Genomic DNA, 17,384 nt, shown 5'->3' on the forward strand with positions numbered 1-17,384 from the left:
TTCAGAATTATTTGGAAAAAATCGAAATATAAATAAAACTTCTACATATTGTATTCTCTGTATCTCCGAAACTAAGCCATTTTAGAATATAAATTTATATGATCTTATTTTTACTTATTTTTATCAGCAGAATATGCTGCTGAAGTTTCCGGAATACAGTTCGGACCACCCTCTATTATAAGGGGGAGGGGTAAATACATAAAAAGGTTGTTATTTATTTTTAAGAATTATCTATGAAAAATTAGTCTCAGTAAAGAAACGGTATTAAACACTGCAAGACATAGGAAAGACAAAAAAAAATCCTGAAGAAGCATGACACAATAAATGCGAAACGTCGTCGAAAAATTATTGTTTTAATGTGGTTTTAATCTAACCATAGCCTCCAGACCCAAGAAACAACTAAAAAAAATTATATATGTATAAGGCTAAAGAATCACTGTCAATGAAAAACTAGATGTATTTAAAAAACATGAAAAAAAGTGCCCAAGAGTGTTTAATGTTGCGTCTTGGTCTTTGTATTGCGAAAGTTCACTGGTGTCTTGGTCTTGCTTTTTGTGCAACAATAAGACCTCGTTGAAAATTAAGAGTTCCAAACGCATTTTTTTTTATAAAACGGAGCATTTAAGTCCCTTATAAAAAAAGTTTATAAAATTTTCCACAGTATGTTTTCGAATTGTTTTTACAAGAGGAAACACTTTTTTATTGTTGACATTTTAAGAAAAAATGCATTCTTTATAAAAAATTTTGCTTGTTCTAAAATCCCTTTCATACTTTTCAGAATTTCCATATCGTTTTCGAGAATATTAAAAAAAACATGAAAATATAGTTGAATTAAAAATCAAAAAAGGCCTTTTGATTTTAGCAAAAAATTCAACTATATTTTCATGTTTTTTCTTAATTTTCTCTAAAACGGTATGGAAATTTGGAAAAATATAAATGGGATTAACCATTTTAGAACAAGCAAACATTTTTATAAAGAATTTTTCTCAAAATGTCAATAATAATAAAAAAAATATTCTGTTGTCATGATATACTGTAAATGTGTTAGAAATTAAAGGAAAAAAGACTGCCCTGTAGCGCAGCGCCATGTCGCCAAAATCGTAGGCGACCGGTGCTAATAATTGCCGGTCGAAATGACCGTCACGTTTTTCTCGTCCCAATGGTCGTTGATTTTTGTTTTATGACGTCAGCGTGACTAGAATAGTGACGTCACAAAAGTACGGTAACTATTATGCAAAATAACCGCGCCAAACGTTTCAATAACGATTCTGTACGAATTAATAAGAACGTGATTAGAATAATGTATTTTTTTAATGGCCGGGTTTAGCTAGTGGTGCACCCAAGGGACTGAGTACCCCCAAAGAGTAAAAAAAACGTTTTTTTTACAAATGTGTCTGCTATTAGGATACTTATAAAAGCCAAGTAGGCAATTTTGCGATTTATTTCCATACATATACATTTCAAATACATTTTGAGACATTTTGAGAAAAATGTATTCTTCATATAAAAATTGCTTGTTCTGAAATGGTTAATCCCGTTTATACTTTTCCAAATTTCCATACCGTTTTAGAGATAATTAAAAAAAAACATGAAAATATAGTTGAATTTTTTGAAGTCCTAAAAATCAAATGGCGTTTCTATGGTAATATAATTTGGATTTCATTGTTTGATAGATGGTTATTATTAATTTTGATCAACGTCATATTTTTGCTGTTGTTCAAGTTCACTGTTGTTCATCACATTGGTATCATATTTTCCGTAGCATTGACTAAATAAATTTTGGGCTTCTGTGACATTTTAAAATAGCAAAAAATATGACGTTAGTTAAAATTATATCAATAACAATCTTTGAATATAACATCTATCAAAGAAAGAAAACGAAATTATATTACCATAGAAACGCGTTTTGATTTTTAGGATTTCAAAAAAAATATATTTTCATTTTTTTAATTTTCACTGGTATCAACGGTATGGAACTTTTGAAAATTATAAATTATAAACGGGATTAACCATTTTAGAAGAAGAAAAACTTTTTATGAAGTTTTTTTTGGAAATATAATCCGGGGACATACTGTATATATTTATTCATATTTTTAGCCGACCATACCAATAGGTATGGTAGGCTATTAAGATCGGCAAAAAAGGTTTTTTTAATTTCACTCAAAATGAGTTATTTGGGTCATAAATGACCTAAATACAAAATATTTTCATGGTGTCTGTCTGTCTGTCTGTCCGTCCGTCTGTAACACGATAACTCAAAAACCTCTAAACCGATTTTAACCAAATTTGGCACAAAAATATTGTGGCACCCGAGAATCTGGCCATTAGCTCTTGGTGGGGGTGGGGGGTTGTTAAGGGGGTATGGGAGGGGGTTAAAAATTTAAAAAAATCGTAACTCCAAAATTACAGTTTGCGGAAAAGTTTGCAAATTTACAGAAACGCGGTTTTCAATTTAACATTAGGAATAATATTTGCAACAAAATTTGTAATAAAATCAAAATCAAAGTCGCAGTTTTTGAGATAAAAAAAAATTGGAAAAATTCCTTTACTTTGAAACTAAAAGAACTGCCTACCAACTTTTTATTAACATATTTTAGTATGGGCGGCTATACGTGCCTCCCGGCGCCAATTTTTTTCCATAGTCCATAAAAATTGGCGATTTTGAATCATTAAAATGTATAGATCAAGAAAACAGTCAATAGATCAAGAGTTCGTCTGAGACCTACATGTACGGTAATATACAGGGTGTCCCAGAAATAAGTGCAAGTATCTTAAGGGGTTGTAGATCTAGATAAAAGAAACATATTTTCTCTTTGTCGTTTTTCAAATAAGTCCAAAACAACGGTGTTATTTTACTTTGAAAATTTACAAAAAAAAATATTTTTGACTAAAATTTTGAGAACCACTGGATCTTTTCTGGATTTTCTTTCTTGTAAATTTAATATAATACCTATGTTGCCATATTATCAAGAAATTTTCAAGTTTATTAACTAAAAACTAAAAAAAAATTACAAAAAAATAATTTTTCGCGAAAAAAATTGAAAATTCGAAATTAATTTTCAATTATTTTTTTCGCGAAAAAAACCTCATAGGCATGTTTCTGGGGAGGAACTATACTACCAATACTACCAGCAAGTAAATACTTGCACTTATTTCTGGGACACCCTGTATAGAAAATATTTACATTTTTTTTATTTTATTTTTTTTTATATTTTTATGTTTAAGATATTTGTGGCCCGACTTGACCCCTACCAGGCTAGAGTCAGTATATTGTGGGCCCGCAAAATGTATCTGTTAACATGTTCTGCCAATATGCAATATAATTAACATAATGGCTAATGTATTTGAAATAAAAACAGTTTTCTGTTATTCAATTCTTATCCAATTGTTCCACCGTCTCCTACGATCATGTTATGTCAGCTCGACCACCTGCAATGTGTCCGATCGTCGTTTGTTTTTACCGCCCCCGCATGTCCGCGACGTGTGTATTTTATATTGCGGCCAGTGGCGTACCAATTTTCGTTTTTCAATTCTGTTTGGTCTGTGATGGCTTAGCGGCTTGTATATTTTACCGCAAAACCAGTGGCGTCTCGTGAGTTCTGAAGGAGGGTGGGCACACCCAGTCTTAAGCTTCAGTGTGTTTTAGAAAAATTGATCACACACACATCAGAAACACCGTCACTAGTACCATATGCGAGAAGTCGCATACACTCTATATTTACCGGGTGCATCTCACCCCTATAACCAAAGAATCCTATAACTTTTATTATACTTCTATTAACTTTTAGTATATGACATAAACTAGGATTGATTGATGTATTCAATTGTTTTTTGTCACTTCTTGTTTTACCGGAAGTGATTACAACTTTTGATTTTTAAATGACACTTTCGGTATTTTTCACTTTATTCATAGAAAATGACACTCTGAATAGAATGACATATAATACGTCAACTTTTGATATTTTCGCATATGGTTTAAATTGTAACATGCGGTCCATAGCGACAATTTGACTCGTGAAATACCAAGTGTGGGGTACCAAATTATTCGTAAAAAAACCTTTTTCGAAATATGCTATAATGAGCCACCCTTGTTCCATTTGAAAGAATTGAAATATGATTAAAAATACGATTTGGGTATCTTTTAACCGGCCAGGACAAGACATGGAAAACATTAGATGATCAAATCTATTTTTCCAAGGCTCCTTGATTAAAAATTAGTGTTTTCAATGCAGCCATGGCACTCTAGATTGAAATTTTAAGTACGATTTGCTTTTAAGCGAAAATGTCAAAAGTTGACATATGATATTTCGTTCTCTTCAGAGCAGAGGTGGATGGGCCATATGAGAAAACGGGAAAATTCCCGGTGGGCCGGTGGGCCGGCGGGTCCCGATCAGAGCTCAAAAAAAGATTGGATTAGCAAAATTTAAATGGTTAATCTTCTAACTGAAGTGACGTAAGATTCTTAGAGACTCCATAACTAACTAATCAATTTGCATCAGTATAATCGTCAGTTGCTTTTAAACATACACACCAATTTGTAAAATAATTATTAACTATTGTAAGATGTCTTTCTCTGAGACACTTATAATTTTAATAAACATCTGTTGTTTGTTTGCTCTGAAAATTTTTATTATACAAGGTGACTTTATAAGTGCAAATATTTTCAGGGCTGGTAGATCTCAATAAAAGAAACATATATATTCTCTTTACAATATTATTCTCATATTCTCATTATTTCTTCATATTATACAATATATTCTCTTTACCGTGTTTCAAATAAGTCCAACCGAGTTATTAAAGTTTGAAAATTAAACAAAAAACTTTGCACTTATTTAAAATTTACTCTGTATAGTTTTACCACTATTTTTTTATTAATAACTAATAAATATGACTGACTGGCAGCAGAAAAAAGAATGAATAGCATTAGGTAAATTTAAATAGTCTCGATCTAAGTGTATACTCAGAATACGGTAACGCAGATTGACAACTGGGGGCCTCGGTGCAGTATTTTTCGAGCTCCCCTTTGTAAAAAGATTGAAGAATTTGACGCGAACTCTGCGGTTGATAGAGAAAACATGTGATGGCTATCTCTATGCTTGAGAACTAAAAACCAAGTCTAAATTGTTGTTTAAAATGTTGCTAAAATTAATTTACGAAAAATTACTGAGACAGCAGAGAAGAGTTAAATAAGGTTTAAACTAGATTAGATAATAAAATATTAATATGTCTTGAAAATCCAAATATTCTTATTATGGACTGTAACATAGCATTACCTCAGAACACATTTATATCCACTGCCTATGTCTAGGTTTTTTTCGTTTGAGTCATGGCATTATCATACAATATGCTAAATGTAGAAAAGTATAAAGGAAAAGTGATAAGAACTAATATAATAACCTAAAAAATTCAGCAGTTTTATTGCAAAAACACGTATACACGACGAGACTGCTGCTCTACCAGAAAAGAGAGAACTTCTTTCCAGAATGTGTAAAATGTGTAAGAAAGTATATACCTGAAAAGCTAAAATTAATGTATTTCACAGAGGATTGGGCTAGCTGAATGAATGAATCAGGAAGTCTTTTCTCAAAATCGTAGCCTATTCAAGATCAAATTACCGTTATCGATAATGGAAATAAAGCAGTAGACCCCTGTAAAACTGAGCCTGAGAAATAAAGCTGTAGAACCCTATAAAATTGATCAATGTGAAAATTTGATCAAGACAATTTCAATTTTTTAAAAAAACGGAGGCAAAAGAGCTTTTTTCGCGCGAACGAAAAACACCCTTACTTATATATTAATAAATAAAATATGCTTCTTCGTTATGGTCATTTTGTTTTTGTGGATTTGGGCCGGTTGCCTGTTATTCCCGGGCCGGTTTCTAATTCCCCATCCACCCCTGATTCAGAGTGTCATTTTCTATCGAATAAAGTAAAAATATACCGAGGGTGCCATTTAAAAACCAAATGGACAAACTCACGGTGTTGCCATGTCTCTTAGGAAAGAACGTTTCCGGAGAGACAAATGTTTTTTCAAAAAATTATTTTTTCTCAAATTTTCAACTACACTATTTAAAAATCATTTTTACCCTCTTTGGTCTCCTTTGTGTTCTCATAAGGGAACGTTCGTGCACAATGATCCGAATGTTCGCGAACGTCCCCTCGTCACGTCACGAATGGGAATGTTCTCTCCATTTACAACACTAGCCGTGAGAAAAATAAAACGAATGATGGCCCATTTATCTTTAAGAGCTGCCACTGGACTTCGACTGTGGTTGGGGGACTGAACATAGAGGGTGTTATTCTCCTCTCCCACCCCCTAAAAACTCCCCCAGCGCAGGTGTGTGGTTTAGTTCGACCACAGTGGGGAATATATTGGGGTCTGATATCGATATTACCTGTTTAACCTTTTTGGAAAATTGGTGAATTTACAGATACCGACCGTGGGTGATAACCATAGATGGGAAAATGGAAGAATAATTAATCAATTTCGGGACTGACACATACATACCTATATGTACAGGGTGTTCCTTAATGACATGCTAATTGTTAACGTGGTGATTCTAGAACCTTATTTAAAAAAAAACTTCATATGAATGTATATCTTAAACATCTTAACTTTTGTGATACAGGGCGGTCAAAATACCTAATTTTTTTTTCATAATAGGTTTGTTCTCACGCAGCTGTAAGAAACATATTTCCAACAGATAATTATGCGCAATAGGGTAAAACGCGTTCGCACAGAAATTTTTGATTGGTTTCCAACCAACAGTACCCTTTTCACACAGAAAATTCTGATTGTTAGCTGACAGTCAGACCTGTTTGCAGATCTTCAGTAAAGTGTCCGGCGCATGCGTATTGCGAATTGCGACCCGTGGTCATTACTTGGTAAACTTAACGTCCGAATTTTCGGATACAGACACAGACCTAGAAGAGCTGATGGAGGAACGGGTCAGGCCCTTGGAGTTAAAATTAGCGGTATTAGATCATAAAAGAAGAGTAGGGGATTCGCTGTTCGCACAGACAGTTTGAAATCGATCAGAAACTGGATTATTTGAGACCTGCGCATTAACACCGGTTTGGAAGAAGTCACAAACATGTTGGGAACACGCTGTGAGAACAAACCTAGTAAGTCTGAGGTTATTTTAATTATCTTTATGAGATTTCATATACACGTCTTTTATGCATAAAACTGTGTTTTTTTGGTGTATAAAATGTTTTTTGTATCTTTTAATTTCCATCTAGCCGATGTAAAAATGATTTCCACATAAAGGTTGATTTTCACTATATACCTTCCGTTTCCATTCCATATCCATTCCATATCCGTTCCGTATTTTTTATTGTATTTACGCTATACGTAAGCTTCCGTTCCGTATCAGTTCCATACTTTTTATTGTACAATTGATATGATTACGAAAGTTTTATTTTAAAAAATTGTATCTTTTGAAAAATGTAATAGATTTAATTAAGAGGTGAAAGAATAAATAAATATCAACAAAATTTTAATAGAGCTGGTACAAATGTAAGAACTTGACAACGCTGTTTCCGATACGCTTCAGTCCGTCCGTCAAGAAAATGTATGGAAGGAGAGGATATGGAACGGAAAGAAAACGGAACGGTTAGTGTGCATTGTCCTATTCATTTACATGATATAATATTTTATGTAAACGGAAGGGAAACGGAAGGGAGCTGATATGGAAGGTATAGTGAGAATCAACCTTAACAGTCCCAGTTTTCACACAAAACTAAAATAACTTTTATTTTTTTAAGCAAAAAATCGGGATATGAAAATTGTTTAGAAATTAATGAATATTTTGAAAAAAAAATATTCTAAGAGAAGTGAGTGGCGTACTATTTTTTGCTTCAAAAATATTCAATGCAAAACACGTATGGACGCCACTGGTTGAAATAAATAAAATTGTTTGTACATCAAAATAGGCATTTTGATGCATAGAAAACGTGTACCAAGTTTCATAAAGATATCTATAATAACATCGGAGTCTTTATTTAATTCAGTTCAAAAATAAAAAATAATTATATAATATCCTTATAATATGCTTCAAGATGGCGAGATTTAGCATAGCTACTCCATCTAATCGTCGCAGGTAATATGTAAAAATATATAAACAATATATTTATCTATCCATATCTATACATGCAAATAGGTTATAATAAGTAATCTTATAATTTCTTTACCACCCTGTATCTCAAAAATTAAGATGTATAGGACATACATTTATATGTAGTTTTTTAGCCGACCATACCAACAGGTATGGTAGGCTATTAAGATCGACAAAAAAAAGTTATTTTAATTTCACTCAGAATGAGTTATTTGGGTCATAAATGACCTAAATACAAAATATTTTCATGGTGTCTGTCTGTCTGTCTGTCTGTCTGTAACACGATAACTCAAAAACCGCTAAACCGATTTTAACCAAATTTGGCACAAAAATACTGTGGCACCCGAGAATCTGGCCATTAGATTTTGGTGGGGGTGGGGGTTGGTAAGGGGTATGGGAGAGGGTTAAAAATTTAAAAAAATCGTAACTCCAAAATTACAGTAGCTAGCGAAACGCGGTTTTCAATTTAAGATTAGGAATAATATTTGTAACAAAATTTGTAATAACATCAAAATCAGTCAAAGTCGCAGTTTTTGAGATATTCCGTGTTACCGTAGTCCATTTTTGAGAAAATCCGTGTTTCGCCAAAAAAAAACTCCCATCGGACGCGACCCCAGGTGGCGGATAGGGGAAATAACCGAGGACCAAAATTGAAAAATTTCTTTACTTTGAAACTAAAAGAACTGCCTACCAACTTTTTATTAACATATTTTAGTATGGGCGGCTCTACATGCCTCCCGGCGCCAATTTTTTTTTCTTAAAATAGGTTCAAAAATCACCTCCTTAAATATTAGCATGTCATAAGGAACACCCTGTGTAATCAAAATATTCTTTTGTACAAATCGAGGTTGCTTTTTTAGAGCATTTAAGGAAATAGCAGGTATTGCCCTAAAATACTGAAAATTTCAGCGATTAGGTTTAGAAAAATTTGTACTTTCAGAATAAACACAAGGGGTCCCAAAGTCGAGCCTCATCATAACGATGTCGTATTATTCAATGTTATCACTGACTGATTTTATATTACGATCTACATCTACACAATTTCAAAAACTAGTATTTACTAGCAGTAATAAAAATAATAAAGCAAATTGTGTTTTTTAAGTATATCCAACGTATTTAAATTCAAAATACAAATTTTGTAAGATCTCAGGTGAGATTGGGAGAGGGGGGAGAGGGTCGAAATAAATCTCACGATATTAATGAATTCTTGAAACCTCTGTTTTTATTTGTAACATGTTTTCTTACATCTATTATATTACTGGTAAGAGAACTAGTAATCTACTTATTTTAATTACTTAATAACAGTAGTTTTACCAAAATCGGAGGGTTAGTCAAAGTCACCAATTTTTATGAGTGTTTCTGATTATGGAAAAAATTCGAAAAATTACACATTTTTAAAGGCCTAAATAGTTTGACATTACAAGCATGAATAATTTATTTCGTTTCAAGCGTTCAGTTTATTAATGTTTGAATGACTGAGTTAATGCTGTTTATAAATAAATACTGGATTGTGTAGTTATTCTTGTTAAACCGCAATTTTCATTTCGTGACATCTGAAAGACCCTTTGTCAAACAGAAAACGACATTTACCTTTTGAATTTTTTAACAATTGATTTGCTTGTGAAAGGAATTGGATTATTTTTTAGGATAATTAAATGTAGCAGTAGCGTAATATTAAAAAAAAAATGTGTGTGCACTATGTGACCATATTTGAAGTGAAACTTCTTACTACTTAACAGATATTAAATTAAAGAATTTGAAGGATATGTTGTTTACGTTGAAAAAGCGGAGTTTGAAATGTTGAAAAAGTAATAAATTAAAAATTAATAAATAATTTGGTTCACTTTCACAAAATTTGTATTAAATTAACCGGTCTGCCCGTTTGAGGACTCCATTCGGGTACCTCTATTCACGTGCCGAATTTGGTACCAATAGACACATAATTAAGAAAAATTCTGATGATTTCGTCCATTTAGAGGCATCGGTTCGAAACGTCGAGGTCGTCATTAATTATGCCGAAATCGACCCACATTTTTTTTCAATATCAAATCTTTAGTCCTAGTGATAAAGATGTAAACGAAACGTCTTATCGTTGATTGAAAGAACTTCTTTCAATCAACGGTCTTATGCAAAACTTTGCAGGGCGGAACCGTGTGCACCGTCGCTCACATAGCCTACCCACCAAATTTTGTCGCGATCGCACATCAACTTTTGACGTTTCTTACGTCAAAACTAAGGGAGAGTGCCCACCAAAGTGACATAGCATATGACGTTGCATATATATGGCAATGATATGGCAATAGCCTTGCATGATTTTTCAGGAAGCGCACATATAAGTGATGTGGCAGTGGCGTAAACAAAACTAAATGATGGTCAGTCTGTATCAAACTATTGTTAGATACGAGCCCTAAAAACTAAATGTTAGGACAAACAAAAATTTATTAAAAACTTTATTTTCATTAACTGAATTATTTTACATTTAAGAAATACATTAAAAATATATTAAAATCTAACATTTCTAATGAGTATTTAAATAGTTTAGTTTCTATAAACATTAAAATAAACTGTAGGCCAATAAATAAACAAAAATATTGCACAATATCCTGACAACTAAATGTTCGGATACTTTAAAAAAGAACTGTTCTAATATGGCGTTACATCGGCATGAACTTTTGCAACCACTGCATGTCTGTTTGGCATTCTTTTTATTAATGATTGACATACGCCAGAGTAAAAATTTTGCCATAATTCACTTAATATTATCATCAAATGGGCAACGGTTTCTTGGAGATCGTGACACAATTTTTGTTTTGTTTTATGCCACATGTCTCGATAACATTAAGGTCCAGACTGTGCGAAGGCCATGAGGGGACCTTGATGTTCATGTCCCTAAACCATTTTTTAGTAGTTTTAGCCATATGGCATGCCCCGCCATCCTGTTGAAATATAAAATTCATATCCTGGTAAAGGCCTCTCGCACTTGGCACAAAACTGTTTTTCAAAATTTCTTGATATTTTGACACATTAGTTGTGCCTTTCTACCGCCTCATACCTTCCTAGACCCATTGCGGACATAGACTCGAAAAGCATAATGTCTTTAGGAAATTCCACTGTCCATCTTTCATAAAGATCATGCATGCGTGTAGATGTAATCCTTGAACTTGCAATTTGCGATTAGAATTATCAGCGTCGGATTGAAACTTCTGATGTCACAAACTACAAAAATGACATTAAGGTAAAATATTTAATTATTTTCCAATCCGACGCTAATAATTCCAATCGCAAATGGCAAGTGCACGGATTACATGTGCACATGAGCCACCTTAATATCGATATAATTAACACCGCTAGAGTGTCTATTTGATAAAGATTGCCTCAAAAGGCCAGTGAAATTTCCTAAAGGCATTGTGATTTGAAGGAGTATGTCCAAAATAGGCCCAGAAAAGTATGAGGTGGTAAACTGATGCGTCAAAAAATCAAAAAATTTTGAAAAATATTCTTGTGTCAAGTGGGAAGGACAAAGATCCTTGTAACCAATTGTTCTGGTAAAGACCAGGACAATTATTTTATATTTCAACAGGATGGGCGGGGCATGCCATACAGCTAAAACTACTAAAAAATGGTTTAGGGACATGAACAACAAGGTCCCCTCATGGCCTTCGCAAAGTCCGGACCTTAATGTTATCGAGACATGTGGCATAAAACAAAACAAAAATTCCATCAAAATGTGCAAATGTGCCAATGTGCCACGATCCCCAAGAAACCGTTGCCCATTTGACGATGATATTAAGTGAATTATGGCAACATTTTTACTCTGGCGTATGCCAATCATTAATAAAAACAATGCCAAACAGGCTTGCAGTGGTTGCACAAGTTCATGCCGATGTAACGCCATATTAAAACAGTTATTTTTGAAAGTGTCCGAACATTTAGTTGTCACGATATTGTGCAATCTTTTTGTTTATTTATTGGCCTACAGTTTATTTTAATGTTTATAGAAACTAAACTATTTAAATATTCATTAGAAATGTTAGATTTTAATATATTTTTAATGTATTTCCTAAATGTAAATAATTCAGTCAATGAAAATTAAAATTTTTAATAAATTTTTGTTTGTCCGAACATTTAGTTGTTAGGGCTCGTATATGAGAAAATCAGAAATTGTGCCCAGATTTCGACAACGTGTGTTGTTTTTGTTTTCTGGGCTTACTTGTTGCTACCAATTCCTTCGCAATTTGTTCCGATGCCAAGTCTTGTTTGTTCCTGTTGGAATAATCGGCACGAGTGTGGTCATAAATTCATGGTTTAGTCTCAATTAGTGATACAAAACGTATATTGAAGTCCGGATCGTCCTTCATTTTTGCCAAATTCTAGTAACGTGATAATAGCAAGTGGCGAAAAGTAGAACCAGTTCTATTTTTAAGGGAGAGCGCCTACCAAAGTGACGTAGCATATGACGTTGTACATACATGGCAATGATATGGCAATAGCGTTGCATGATTTTTCAGGAAGCGCATATATAAGTGATGTGGCAGGGGCGTAAACATGTCGTCCTCAGAGGATGAAGATTTGTTAGCATTTGTAAACCTAATCAATATGAACCAAAATTATCCAAAGAGTCGCTATTGGATACGTCCCTTTTGGAAAAAGAGACAAAGTAATAGTGGATTTAGCGTTTTTAAGGAATTGACCAGGTGATCAACCTCAATCAGTGAAACAAAAGGTATATTGAAGTCCGAATCGTCCTTTATTTTTACCAAATTCGAGTAACGTGTTAATAGCACGTGGCGAAAAGTAGAAACAGTTCTATTTTTGAAGCAGTGGCGTGGAATGCTACAACACGTGTCCGATGATAATGACACGTTTCTGATTGATTTGATTTGATTCACTTATTATCGTTCTTTCACTTATTATCGTTCGTTCGATTCACTTATTATCGTCCGTTCAATTCGACGTAACTTGCTAGATGCATGTTACTAACCATATCACGTACCACGTCAGATGTTACGTCACTTTGGTGGGCGCTCTGTCAACTGTCACAGTGACACGTGTCAGTTGGTTTTGGTCCAATTTATCGACATATACCAAATTTCATTTAAACAATTTTATCGCCATTGATGGGGTTTCATAGTGTACGAATCGCCGTCAATATATCATGAAAAATGTCTCTTCGAGCCCCATCTACATTCTGAGTTTTAGCCCGCTAGCTCGCATAGAGGCCGAGTTACGACGCGACGCGTCCAAACAGCTATCTCATCTTCTTCATTGGCTTACCACTTTTTCGGTCGTTACCACTTTTCGTGACGTGTCGTGTCTCGTGTCGTCTCGCGTCTCGTGACGCTAGCTCGTGTGTCACGGCCTTAAATTTCCATTCCCAGCGCGCGTAAAGAAGTTTTATTTCAAAAAATGGGAAAATCAACCACAATGTATTATTAATACTATGAACATTAACAAATAAATATTTTTATTTATTTAAAGGGTGTTGCTGAATCAAAGACTATAAAGGAAGAAACTCTGGAAAAAGAAGGCACCTTCGTTGAAGCTCCACGTATCAAAACATCTAAAGGTAAGTAACAAGGCAAGAAATTATGAAAAATACACTCAGAAATGCTGAAGAAAATCATAAAAACTTAAATTTATCTAGGGAAATATCTTATTGACAAAAAGGTGTTTGAATGGCCTAATAGTATTTTTATTCCATGAGCTATACAGTGTAGATCTATAAAAAGTTGCCTTAAATTAATGCAAGTATTTTAAGGGGTGGTGGATATGGACCAAAGTAACATATTATTCTCTATTTACTATTTTTAATATAATTTGAAGGTAACCGAATTATTTAACTTTGAAAGTCTTAAAAATGAATGCTTACATTTTGATCGTTCAGTCGGCGATCAGCTTTACGAGGTCCTGTGTTGCCACATGGACAAGAAAGTAAAATGCACTTAACTTGATTGAAAATACCTTACCAGTGAAAAAAACGTCAAAGACGGCTTGGGAACGACAATTGATGGTAATTAAAGTCAAGCTGTAGACGTCATTCATTGGCCCGTACTATTCGTTATTTTTTGGCAGCTTTTTCCCGCGACTTCGTCCGCGTGTACCTCGAAGTGTTCAAGAATTTCCTTTTTTTTATGCAGATTTTTTAAATGATCGTTTACCCTTTTAAGGATAGAACTAATTAGCCTTAGAATTGCACTATTTAAACTATGTTTCTAAAATTAATAGTTTTAGAACTACTTCAGATGAAAGTTTTCAATTATTGTCTATTTTCTGGGTATTGTATAACATTTTAAAAAATAGATTTTTTTTTATTTTACAAATTGGTTACTTATAAACGCCGTCAATATAACAACTTCAAGAGCATTTTTATCCTTTTATTTTATATATTTAAAAAAATCTAAAATTTAAAAAGCGTTTTTTATTTTTTCATCCTCTGTATATGACTTTGCGACAAACTTTATTTACACAAAATATAACTTTTTATTATACCGTTCTGAAATAAATATATCTTAATAATTCTGAAAATTATCTAAATCAAGGTATCTATTTCAAAGAAGTTCAATTTTGGTCTCAAAATTTTTTTGATATCTTGATATTTTACAATTTTTTTTATCCTTCCATTGCCTGAAACTAATTATATATGGTTAGATAGAGGGCGACATGCCCTCTTACATGACGGTTTTTTTATTTCTTAATTATGTATAGGGTGTTTTAGAAAGTCATTTACCCTCTCAATGTCTACAATGGTCCTATATAAACTGGGTTTCCAAAATGAATAGTTTTAACATATTTAAGATGAAAGTTTTCCGATTTTCTTGATATACCCCCTTAATTTTTTTTTATTTTTCAATTATTCACCTGAAATGTAATAAAAGACGTCAATATAAGAATTTTAAGAGCACTAATACTCCCTTTATAGATTATTTTATATTCCTATAGGGACGATTTGAATAAGAAATACTTCGTGCATATTATTGATATCACTAAATGAACCCTTGTATAAAACTTTATACTTCTAAATGTTATAGTAAAAATATTTCGTACAGCAAACTTTCATACCCCATTCTACTCCCTAATGGTATGCATATTCTAAATTCGTTAGTCCTTAAAGCCTTTATGGTTCCTTATGGTTAGTATATGGTTTATGGTTAGTATATGGCTTTATGGTTTATGGTTAGACCATAAAGCCTTTATGAGGCCTTATGGTTCCTTTATGATAAAGGAACCATTGTGCCAATTTTTGTGTGTATAATCCAGCGGTCACGAAATTTTATACACATTTTTACTAACAGTATCCATTTAGTTGATGAATTTCAAAAATATCTTTTGTTAATTAAAAGTGTTCTTCATTTAAGGATCCTTTCTTTTTAAAGGCAAATTAATAAAATTGCGTTTATCTCATCGAGGAGGCCGAAATCGACAAAATATCACAAGACAACTTTTAATCGCCATTAAACTGCTTACACTATTTCGCTTACAAGTGAAAAAAAGTACTTTCACTTACAAGTGAAACATAAATCATATTTTTACATAAGGAATCTTCCCACGAGAGATGGCACATGTTTTTTGAAACACCCTCTAAAATATATATGGATATGGATTGCGTAAAAATTGTTTTTAAATGGTGTGGTTTAAAATTCGAGAAAAATAATTTTTTGAAAGTGGATTTGTCTATCGGAAAACGTTTTATCCTTTTTTAATCTTTTATCATTTTATATGACCTCGTTTTTTTCGATCATACGGTATTTATGATAGGAGAATAAGAAGATATGAGAATCTGCAATAATTGCTAAAATTTATTCGCCAAGTTTAGTTGAAAATAACTGTTGTAGAAATGTAATAGTTTATCATTTATAGTATAGAATGTGTAGAAAATTAAAATTGCAATGAACTTATAGAATTGAACTTGTAGAGTTGAACTTGTATTTTTGCAAAAAAACATATGTGTGTTTTTAGGGTCGAACCATACCACCAGATAAAATACTTGCATTTATTTAAGAGTTACCTTGTATAATATGGATACGAATAAATCCGTGTACGTCAAAACAAAAATCCTTTTCCCGAATCCAGAATCCTTATCGGTGTGGAACAGTGTGGATTCTGTCAGCGTTCGGGAGTCCCTGGTGACGGGAAAATGAGCCTGGATAGCGGGGCGCTTTAATTTTTAGGTTAGATAAACAGAGGGGGACTTCAGAGTGAGGAAAAAACAACGTAGATCGTAAGTGTAGTTCTGGTTCTTTGGTTCTGGGTATGCAGAATGAGTGGAGAAATAAAATATTTTTAAAGGAGAGCAGCATATATTATATTTGAGAAGTTGTAAATCCTTTAATTTTAAAAGGACTAAATAGTTAGGACAAAAAGGATTTTTTTATTGATATTGGGAATTTCTCTGGTAAACAATGAAATAAAATGGTCTGGGAATGGAGAATAAGGAAGAGAAATAAAATATTTTTTAAAGGATTGTAGGTTGTTTGGGAGGGGGGAAGTTAATCACCGAGACCTTAGAGATCTATTGTGTTCCCCTTTTTTGAGTTATAACTCGTCATACTTTGATTTTTCTCGGTTGTAAGTCCTGAGAAATTTCTTTGAGTATCTTAGACCGTTGGAGGATTTCCATTCCAGGTTACAGATGGAGACTTCCAGGTTCCTGTAGAATGTAAAATGAGTAAGTGTACGTTCACACAGAAAGCGATTAAGCGTTGGGCGATGCTATGCTATGCAATGCTATGCCTTTATCGCTTGCTATATTTTCATCGTATTCAAACAGAAGGCAATGGAAAACGATTTAGTTAGTAGTTTGATGTGCAACAAGCACCATGGATGCTACAAACGTGATATTAGAGAATTCGCTTTTAAGATACGTTTTTTTAAAAAGATTAACAAAAAGAGGCAATGGATACATGAAATTAATCGAGATCGGGTTATATACGGCGAATTTCATCATTTGTTTCCCGAATTAATCATTTACCCTGATAAATTTCGACAGTATTTCCGAATGTCATTAGAGACGTTTAGGTATAAGTATTGAAAATGGTGTAGCGCCATTACTGGAAAAGGCGACTACAAATTGGAGGTTGCCAATCAGTGTCGAAGAACGCCTTGCAGTAACTTTAAGGTAAGAAACAAAATAGATGCTAATTATTATGCTGTTCACTTAGTTTATTACTTTATTTACATATTTGTATAAGAGTGGTTTGTGTCTGAAGAATAAGAAGGCGAAACCAATGGTGTTCCAACAGCTTCGTTTGTTTGAATCTGTTGAGGTTGC

The 17,384-nt window shown here is 33.1% G+C and overlaps 1 protein-coding gene across 2 annotated transcripts in view; it reads left to right on the forward strand.

Moving 5' to 3' along the window:
* Positions 1-17,384, forward strand: part of LOC115889270 (protein CBFA2T3) — a 79,914-nt gene that overhangs the window by 3,890 nt on the left and 58,640 nt on the right. For both annotated transcript variants that reach the window (XR_004051408.1, XM_030909213.1), the window contains exon 2: positions 13,595-13,682. Coding sequence is in view for 1 of the 2 variants with exons in the window: in XM_030909213.1 (XP_030765073.1) it covers positions 13,595-13,682 (88 nt within the window). In the remaining variant the exon portion in view is untranslated. The remainder of the gene's footprint in view (positions 1-13,594; positions 13,683-17,384) is intronic.

The sequence above is a fragment of the Sitophilus oryzae genome, unplaced genomic scaffold, assembly GCF_002938485.1.
Source record: "Sitophilus oryzae breed Bouriz unplaced genomic scaffold, Soryzae_2.0 scaffold_813_pilon_pilon, whole genome shotgun sequence".
Taxonomy (NCBI): domain Eukaryota; kingdom Metazoa; phylum Arthropoda; class Insecta; order Coleoptera; family Curculionidae; genus Sitophilus; species Sitophilus oryzae.